General features: G+C 33.1%; 1 protein-coding gene across 9 annotated transcripts; it reads left to right on the top strand.

Annotated features, from left to right (window-relative positions):
• Nucleotides 1-3,346: 3,346 nt before the first annotated feature.
• LOC118485591 (chaperone protein dnaJ 10-like) lies at nt 3,347-8,270 on the top strand. 9 transcript variants are annotated; one of them, XM_035981878.1, is made up of 9 exons: nt 3,351-3,656; nt 4,172-4,219; nt 4,652-5,147; nt 5,231-5,286; nt 5,509-5,596; nt 7,015-7,034; nt 7,176-7,328; nt 7,408-7,520; nt 7,862-8,270. In XM_035981878.1, exons 5-9 carry the CDS (start codon nt 5,545-5,547, stop codon nt 8,139-8,141), a joined length of 618 nt encoding a protein of 205 aa, XP_035837771.1. In that variant the 5' UTR covers nt 3,351-3,656; nt 4,172-4,219; nt 4,652-5,147; nt 5,231-5,286; nt 5,509-5,544; the 3' UTR covers nt 8,142-8,270. The 9 variants fall into 9 exon arrangements, 8 of the variants coding, with proteins under 8 accessions (XP_035837776.1, XP_035837771.1, XP_035837770.1 ...); XM_035981877.1 differs by adding an exon at nt 3,838-4,029 and having other exon boundaries at nt 4,652-5,286; XM_035981883.1 differs by having other exon boundaries at nt 3,348-3,656; nt 4,652-5,286; nt 7,408-7,474; nt 7,862-7,993.
• Nucleotides 8,271-10,157: the final 1,887 nt, after the last annotated feature.

The raw sequence follows: 10,157 nt of genomic DNA, 5'->3' as shown, positions 1-10,157 counted from the left end.
AAACGTTTTTTTTTTTAAATTCAGTTTGGCTGTCAGTAAGATTTCGCTCAATGAAATAGACAAAATCCTTAAATGAGGATATTGTCCATTTCATTGAGTAAAATCTTATTGAGTTATCCTAAACTTCCATCCAATTTATAACGCCAAAACATACAAAAACATTATTGAGGTTTGTTGTCAATAAAGCTTAGCTGTATGGGGTGGACAACATTGTCAGTTATCTTTCTTAACCGAGGATTAACAGTGTTGTCCATCTCATGCAGCAAAACTTTATTGATTTTAGCATGATCAAAATTTGAGGGTTAAGGTGATCTTATTTCGTGGCGTTCTTTTTATCGGTAAAATGCCAAAAAAGTTAAAAAAATCAAACATCGTTGATTGTAAAAATTCAAGATTGTTGGCTAAAGGATCTAAACTCAATAACATTTTGCTGCATGATATGGACAAATCTTCAAGAAAAAGATGCTGATGTCAGACTGTGTGCTTCCAAACAGCAACACAAAAAACTACTTGAAAAACAAAAAAAAAAAACAAAATGAATCATACGAAAGTCGAACGAGCCAGTTAACATGATTCAAAAAAGAAGAAAGAGACTGGTTACAAAGAAGATTTGGAAGATCAATTGTTTATGTATTCTTTTTTTTTTATTTTCCTTTTCAGTTAAATGTGATATAATAAAAACGCTATATATAATAAAAACGACAAAACAGACAAAATGCTTGTTTAAACAATATCACCCAGTTAAACGCCACCAAAAAAACTCCCAAACTATAATAAAATTACTTTGAAAAATTATTATAAAAAACCCAAAAAAATAATAAAAAATAAAAAGCAAACTTGAAAATGTAACTAGAAACAGTAAATACAAAATCAGTAATACTGAAGAATCTAAAATGCCAAACTTGAAAGATGGGACATGTTACAGACTTCAGAGATAAAGCTTATCAAAAATATTAACTACAAAACAGTAACTGAAAAGACAAATACTTTATTATAATAATGGACCGCCTAATTTAGGCGCCAAAAAGACATCCTATAAAATGATACGTCTTAGCAACTTCCATTGATCAATCCAAAAAAACAAACGCCAATACTTCTAAATACCTCCCACTGTAAAATGCCAACAAATAAACTGAATGAATTGTTATCAGAGGGGAGTAACTCAGAAAGATTTTGCTTCAAGAAAAAGATATTGATGCCAGTCATATGGCATTTGGTATTTTTTATTCTTGAATAAGGTTTGGATGAGGAGAAGAGATCAACGACACTGAAGAGTGGGTTCACTATAAAGGGGAAGATCCAGATAAAGAAAAAGCGAAAAACCCACTAACACGCCATAGATCTATGTCCCCAAACATCCACAAAAAAAGCCAGTTCAACAGACGAGCAAGCAAAAAAAATAAAACCGATGGGTTTGTTAAGTTTTATATAAAACGCCATATATTTGGTGACAGTTCTTGTACTATTAAAGAAGACAGAGACTGATGACAGTGAAGATTGGGAAAAGAGATCCGATTAGGATTTTTAATTTATTTCCTTCCCTTGTATTTTTTTTCCTGTGGATGAAATATAATTTAACAATAGTAAAACGCCAAAATGTTTATAAAAAAATAATAGAACAATAGGTCATCTTGTTTAAAACCCCTTGGAAAACGCCATTCAACTAGATTTCCTGCCCCCCTGGGTTCCAATGGCATACGATGTGAATAAACGCCATAAACGCTATAAACGCCAAAATGTTGATACAATGAAACCATTAAAACACCATTAATTATTGAATTTGGTTAATGCCAAAAATCTTAAAAACCAAAAATTAAAACAACATTGGGAAAAAGCGGAACTGTAAAAGTAGAAGATGAAAGGACAAAAAAGCCCCTCCGCCCTTTTCTAAGCGGCGTGACACGTGTTTGGGTCAGTAAGCGTTCTCACCGTTCTCACACTTTTGAGCGTTTTCTCCCAAACCCGTTTCTTGGGCATTATACTAGAAATGTCCATCCATCTCCATGCCCCTATAAAGCCCACGTGAATGGTCTTAGGGGCATTACCAAGCCACTTCATGTCCCCTATAATGTTCATTACTTATGGTCTTAGAGTAAAAAATCAGGAGGTGATAGTGTCGTAATTAAATGAAATATATTTGATATATTCACATGGTGAAAATGTTGTAATTATTAATTGGGAAAAAGCCACATAAATGTAATCAAGTTTGTCAAATGTTTCAATTACGTCATCCAAACTTTTTTTGTCTCTGAAAAATAACTAAACTTTAATTTAGTGTTCTGTTAATAATCCTTTCAAAGACAATAATCGAATAATGTACGTGTGATGTCATAATCAGAACCTCCTCATTCAAAATATAAAATTCAGTATGAGAATTAATTTGTCGTAGAGGGAAGTCGATGCTATCCTCAACCCAATATATTAAGATTTATTATGTGCCCAAGAAACAACAAAAAAGAAATGCTACACTCGTAATTAACTTGGTAAAAAGATCGATGTTGGCTACGCATCAAACCTAACCTAACATGGTGGTCCATGTTCAAGGCTCTTCCTATATACAGGGACAAGGATAAGTTTCTAAGGTATGCAAAAAGACCCTAACACATTTCTTGCTACTAAACTTGTAATCCTTTTTATGATTTACTTGATCATCATCAATGTTTATAACTAAGGCTTGGCCTCACGTTTAACTTAGGCTGGTGGGTGTAGTTTAAATCCCTTGAGGGTTTTATTAAGCCAAGGCAGCACCACAGAGGCGTCACCTCATATGGGGGGCTTTAAGGCCTCTTCCTTTAACATCATTGCAATGGTTTAAAGCCCTTTTAAACAATATAAAAAAAAAGAAAAAGAAGATCAAAAGGGGAAATCTGATTGGTGGGAATGGAATGGGTCCCACATACATACCCTATAGCGCTCGCCATTGGGGTAACGAAATTGCCCATAACGAGAGAGCGTTATAGGACGCCAAAGAGAGTGAGGAGGCAGGGAACGCTATACCACAACCTCGGGTCTTAGTAATATTCTAGACGAGAATCACCTAACTCAAAACCATCATAAGATAAAATACAGAACATCAAGAATGTTTTAGTTGTCTCATATGCATCTTAATAAGTATATTAGCTATTAATTAATAGTTTATATTTCTTTATTTAACCATACTATATATAATAATAAAAATCTAATTAAATACTCGATAGGATTATTATTGTTATTTTATGACCGTTATGAATAGAAAAGGTTATATGCATTTATTCCTTTTGGTTATATTGAGGGGAATCTATTATCTATTATATATAATAAACATAAAGATTTGGGCTGATGTGGCACGTTCTTAGAGCTTCTCACAATGGTTTTGGCGGAAAACTTCTCGGGTCAAGATATGGGTCTATTAAAAAAAGTTTTAACCTAAAACCCTCACAGCTTCTCTTTCACGCTATGTGCTTTCTTCTTCCTAAAAACCCTAAATCTCTCAATCGCCACATTCTTCTCCTTCACTCCTGTTGTTCATCCTCCTCCTTCTACTTCAACTTCCCATCTGACGTTGAATTTATCAACAAACCCTAATGAACAATATACCCAATCAATCCGTTCTTTAGTTTCTTCATTCCTTTTTCAAACCCTAAAACTCCAGCCGTAGAGAGATTGAAGAGTAGCAGGTTTGTAATCATTCTCTGATATATGTTCTCCCTTTGTCATGTTATTTGTTAAAACAAAATTGAAGGTCTAAGGATTTCTTCATCGATTACGGGTTTTTCAAAAATCGTGATTTAAGCAACAAACCAAACATTTTCATGTTTTTCGATTAAATGTTGTGAAATTATTATTCATGTGAACAAGATGGAGGTTGGTTCTGGGTGGAGATGGCAGAGGAAGCGGTAGATCATGGGTTGGGTGGCAAACACGGTAGATCGAAGAAGAAGGTCGGGGAGGGTTCGAAAACTGAAAAAGATGTTAGCTACTACCTTGTGGACTCTCGAACATGGAAAACATTCCGACGAAGTTTGTAGACAAGCAAAAACTTGAAATCGAGTAACTTTTGAATGGCTAATTTTGTTTTAAATTAGGACTTCATAGTGTTATTCATTTACTTTTCAAATGATTTTGATGATGTGAAATAGTGGTAGACATGGACTTGATTATGATTTTTCCATCGTGTGTTTTTGTTTTTCAGGAACCAACAACACAACTGATTTAGGGTACAAGTCTTCATTCAAATAGGGTAAACTGTTATTCTTCCACTTTGATGCATGTTTATGTTATATTTCTTAATTTTTATTTATAATATAATACAATAGTCATTATCTTATCAACAGTTAGCACATTTACAAATTTTAAAGTTAAAACTTTTTTTTTACCATCTAAAGTCCTATGGTTCTATTCCCCAAATTGAGATGGTATTTTAGAAGAAACGTCACCTGCATCACGACCTCTACAATTTGTCATAATTATATTTACTACCAAACTTATTGCACTACTTTTGTTGAATACGGATTTGAGCTACATTACCAGTGGTTTGTTTCTTTTTTCGCATCATTATTTTAGTTTTAGTTTCCATTAAGTTTGTTAGAATAATAAAAACATACAAGAAATAAAATCAGTGAACGTAACAATTTCATGGTTTAATAATTTAATCTGTTAGTTTTTTGTGCAGATGGGGTCATCAGAAACTGCTATTGCTGTCCACTGGCGCACATGAAAGATACTTATAAGATACTTACAAATTGCTGATGATGACGATAAGCTACATATACGTTACGTAGCGATAGTGTTAAAATAGCGGGCGCTATTTCATGTTTAGCGATACACAAGAAGAAAATTTTAGAAATACTTTACATGTATATTTTACCAAAACATTAAATTTTTTTTACAAAAATCCGCTAATTGTCGCTACCAACTATATAACGACACGTGAGCGATTCGCTTCGCTACGCTATTCGCTATAGCGGGCACCATAGTTATTAACGGTGAATAGCGACAAATAACGATAAGGTACCTATATGTTAGATAGTGAATAACAATAAATAGCAGGCAATGATGGTGATTAACGGTGGGTATAAGTTCCGGGGGTGGTAGAAGGTGATTGTGGTGGTGACGGTTGACAATTGTGGCGGACAGTGGTGGTTTGGTTTTCAGTGCAAACATTAATGGTTTTTAATAGTTATTTGTTTTGTTTTTACTTTTTATAATTTTTTTGGAGTTGTTTTTTTTTAATTTTTGGTTGGTTTTGCAGCTACTTTTTATATTTGGTTGGTTTTGCATCTACCGGTGTTCCTCTGCCTTCTGCAGGTAAACTTTTACTCAAAACGGGTATATCATAATAATCTTGTGTAGAATGGGTGCGTCGTGAATATTGATTGCAAGTTTATGCTTTTGAATAATAATTCAAGTTTAATCCCAAAATTTCAGTTACATATTCAACTTAATTTGAAACTAATCATTAGACATGAGGATCTTGATTTGCTTATTTGTTATTATTTGTTTTAACTATTATTTTTCTCGATGATGTAGGTGGAAGAAAATGATGAAATCAATGGTCGTTTCAAGATGGGGGCAATAAAAAAGAAGTTAAGAAAAGTGTCGCTGAGATTTCTTCAAAGTAAGTGGTGATTGCGGGTTGTAATGGGTCAGGTATAGCTTTCTTCATAGAACAAACCCAAAAGTAAAGTATTGATTTTAGAATGCTGATGTTCAAAAACATCCCCTTTGTAGGTTCGTTATCCTTTTGAAATTATTGTGATTTTTAGTTTAGTACCGCTTCATAGTTGTTGTTTTACATTTTTTAGTGGTTCAATCAAGAAAGCGGGTGGGTTTTATTAGTTCTAATTGAAATAGTGTTACATGATTTATGATTTGACCTGAATTCAGATTATAGGTAAGTTTAATGATCTTTAAAGTTGAGGTTTTCTAAATTCCTAATCTATTCGTAATTTGGTTTAGTAATTGAGAAACAGCAAGTGGTTAAACAACATACAAGATATTTATGTACTTGAAAGTCATAGACCACTTTGGGTGACCTTCGACCCATTTACATGCTTAGTTATAAGCCAAACTTTAAAATTTTTGTCATAATATCGTTGATTTTAGTTTCAATGGACTGTGTAAGAAAGTGCTACAACTACTATGGTGGGTCACTTCCTTAAAGTTAACTACATTCATGGGATGAACTACATGTAGGTAAACTATCATATAAAGTTAACTATATTCATGGGATGAACTACATGTAGGTAAACGAACATAGGGATGAGCGTGGTACCGGTATCGTACCGAACCGGTATGAAAATAAAATACTAGTACCAAAAATCGTCAAAATTGGGTACCGGTATGGTGCGGTATTCGAAGGTAAAAATCGGTATTTTACTGATACCGTACCGAACTGGTACCAAAGTATAGATACAAAAAATGCTAAAAAGTGGGTACCCAATTGATACCAAAAAATTCGGTATGGGAAATTCGGTACCGGTACCGGTTTAGTACCGATACTCATTATCATGATTGTTTAAAGCTTTTTTGTCACCAAACACCAACCAAACTGTATCATACAAATAATCATTTTTATTATTGGTTAGTCAACCACTGTACAACCAGTTATCGCCAATAGATGTTCTGTATCGTGAATCTTCATTTTCTGGATTTTTGAGCTTTTCATCTCTGAACCCAGCTATTGTTAAACACTTATGATTAATATAAATAAGTTTTTCCTATCTGGGAGGTTTGCTTTTAATACTTTTGGTTTGACTTATAAATATTAAATAGAGATTTATATTTCATCTATACCTGGTGTTTGTTTGTTCTTGATATTTTAAAAGGACCATAATAAGATCAACTCTTTGTTCTTGGTGTTGTGCTCTTGCTGTTTAGGTGTGTGTGGTTTTTTATATTTAGATACTACTAATATTTTATGATGGGCACTCTAATGGTATGGTGGCTTATGAGGTTGACGAATAATGGAATAGGTGGCTGCTCTAAATAGTGTAGAAGCAGTTGCATAATGTGCTTCATTCGTTTTTTTTCCAGGTGTGATGTTGATTGATATAGTAAGTGGTAAAATAAGTACATTTAGTCAAGGAAAGAATGCATAATGTGCTGCTACTTGCTGTTCCTTTGATTTGTAGAGAGTAATCTGGGGTATATTAACCACAACTTTTGATCTCAAGTTTATCATGTGGGCGTTTTAGTGGAAGATATCCAAACGACAGTTGAGTGATGAAGGGAAGTACACAGAAGAGCAACTTCAAGAATACATGATGTCACGCAGGAAGAAAATGATTGATTCTCTTTGGAAGCTTGATGTGGCAGATATTGAAGCCACGGTTTCTTGTGTCTGTCAGGTGGTTGTATCCATTTTCTCTCATTTTTTATTTACATAATACGTAGAGTGGTACTCATGTTTATATATGTTTGTTTCAGGTTCTTCATGATCATACTGAAAAAAAGAGGAGCCAAGGGATTGAGAATTCTTTGTTGGATCTTTCAGGTGTTATTATGTGTACATACGGTACATTGCCATTATGGGAAAACAGGTTAGTTGGATGGGTTGGGTCAAACAATATTTACCATTTCTAAATAATACACTTGATCAATAAAAATGATTTACTTGACCCGTTAAGAGATATCTAACCTGAATCAACCCATTGTCAAATAAATTGGTCAAGATTGATAGAGAAATTGCATGGTTGAATTGGGATGGTATGTCATGTGTTTGTATCATTTTGGTATATATGAGAATGTATTACTAAAATCACACAACTTTGGCTCAATAACAAAAAAAAAAAAAACAAAAAAAAAACACATTCTTTATTTACTTCAACTAATCCTTTTTAATCGCAAGGGATCATTAATTCATTGCGTGTTTACTTTCCAGCGTTGTATCCCCAAAACAAGTAAAGAAGGCAATTGTTGCAGAACGGGTCAAAATGGTTTATGGGATTCTCACAACAGATTTTAGATGGAACCCGACACAGACTGATGCAAGTGAATTCAGCGAATTGGAGGAACTTTCAAGGAATCTAAACCGGTCACAAACTGCACTTTTGACAGAAAAAGACACTGCAAAACTACACTTTTCACAACAATACAAAGGTTGCAAAAATTGCTTAAAAACCGGGCATTTCGAAATTCTGAAAATTTTTCGTCCCCTATAATGTATGCCATCTAACTATCCAATATTACTCTCTTTTGTGTAGACTTTATTTAGTAAAAATAGCATTTGTAACCCATTTATTACTTATAAATTGGTTGGTTCAGGTTATGGTTGTATCAAACATATTTAGTAAACATGGCATTTCGAACCCATTAGATGTGATTGCTTGGTTTTAGTTGTTTAGTTTGGCTTTTTTTTTTTCACATAACTAGGCTTTATTTCACATAAGATTAACATTAGTAGTCAACATGTTTATAAGTTTGCCTATAACTTCACAACTCGTGATTAAGTTTATATTAATCATAAATGGTTTTTATGCTTTTTGTACATGGGGTGTTTCTATACTTCTGAGTGTTGTACACCAGGCTTTTTATGCTGTAAAGCTTTAAGAATTGTCAAAGCAATTTAATATATAAAGCTAACTCTACTTCAGGTAGATGAATAAAGTAAATTATGATTAGTTAGTTATAAAAACAATACTATCACGTTAAAGATCCAAAGCTTTAATGATATTATGTTGGCCTTTTAAAAAAAACCTGGCTCACGTTGAAAAAAGACTACATTTGGTAAGCGAAGTTTGGACGAGAGAGAATACACTCTTTTAGATAGATAATTGTTTAGATGGCAGAGCAACTTTATAACTCTATAGGTAACACATTAATATGTCATACATTTTGTATCATTTTAAGTATGTATTAATCATAAATAAAAGTATATTAATAACTTTTTTCAGCCCGGGAAGAATTTCCCGGATGATAACCTAGTGATAATATAAATAATTAAAGATGATATTGTAGAGGACTAGAGGTGGTGGGGAAGAAGTGGTTAAAGATGGCAATTAGCCCTTTGGCTTTGGAATAATACAACTAAAAAAACATAGTACATATACCTAATTCAACAATAATCCAGTACTAGCGTTTCTTTGTCTTGTTTAATTATTTTTCCCACCATATTTCAAAAACATATCACATCTGGATTATCTTTACAAGAATAAAACCATCTTGGTATATAATATCCTAGAAAAGTATTTATGAAATAACACAAATAGATGAGAGTTCTAAAATGACTCAAGTAAACGTCGTACCAAGAGAGACGTTAAGACAAATGTATTAAAAAATTATTAAAAGCTTTTAAATATGGATAGAGATCGGAAAATTTGATGCATTGTTATATAGATAAACGCACTACTGCCACTTAAGCTATAGTCTAGTGGTCAAGAGAAATTATATCTTGTGGGAAGACCAATGTTCAATCCTTAGAAGGTGTAACTATTTAAGAGGGGAAAATTAGCCGTTAAAAAGAAAACAAAATCCTGACACTATCATTCAAATGCACAGTTTTCGTACCTAGTTCAATGTCCTTTAAAACTTTCTTTTGAAAATTAGCAATAGTTTACTTCAAGTACAGATAAGATAAAAATGTTTTTGCTCTGGGAAAAATGCTTGATTTTATAGTATAGAATTTTAAAAATAATGACGTATAAAAATATTTACGTTAAAAAAATTAGTGGAGTTAGGATAAAGTTAACAATTATGATCTTCTCACACTTTTGAAGGCTTCTTAGGTGCTATTTGTTTTTTCAGAGGTAAAACGTCTGCAGTCTGCAGACCACATCTGCAGCTGAAGAGGTGGACCAAACCTCTGCAGTCTGCAAGAAGAAGACTGTTTGTTTTTTAACTTAACAAAGTAAAGATTTGCTGAAAGTTCCGAACAATTCTCACAGTTTAACATGAACATACACCATATGAACATACATACATCTTCTCAACAATACAACAGATCAATTTTTCAATCAATCATAACAAAACTCTCAAAAACAAGAACCTAATCGAATAATTCAACAATCAAATCCACAAACCATATCAAACACTAACCTGAGACCACATCAGCAACCTCAAATGAATGTCAATCATATGATTCACTAATCAATCATTCAATCACTAACCTGAAACCCTAGCTTTCGACAAATCACTTCTGCGGAGCAGCAACAGTAGGAGTACCGAGCAAACTCGCCTGT

This window comes from Helianthus annuus, chromosome 13 (assembly GCF_002127325.2).
Source record: "Helianthus annuus cultivar XRQ/B chromosome 13, HanXRQr2.0-SUNRISE, whole genome shotgun sequence".
NCBI classification, from domain to species: Eukaryota; Viridiplantae; Streptophyta; class Magnoliopsida; order Asterales; family Asteraceae; genus Helianthus; species Helianthus annuus.
Note: the sequence above shows the minus strand (reverse complement) of the source record. Positions and strands in the feature narration are given on the sequence as shown.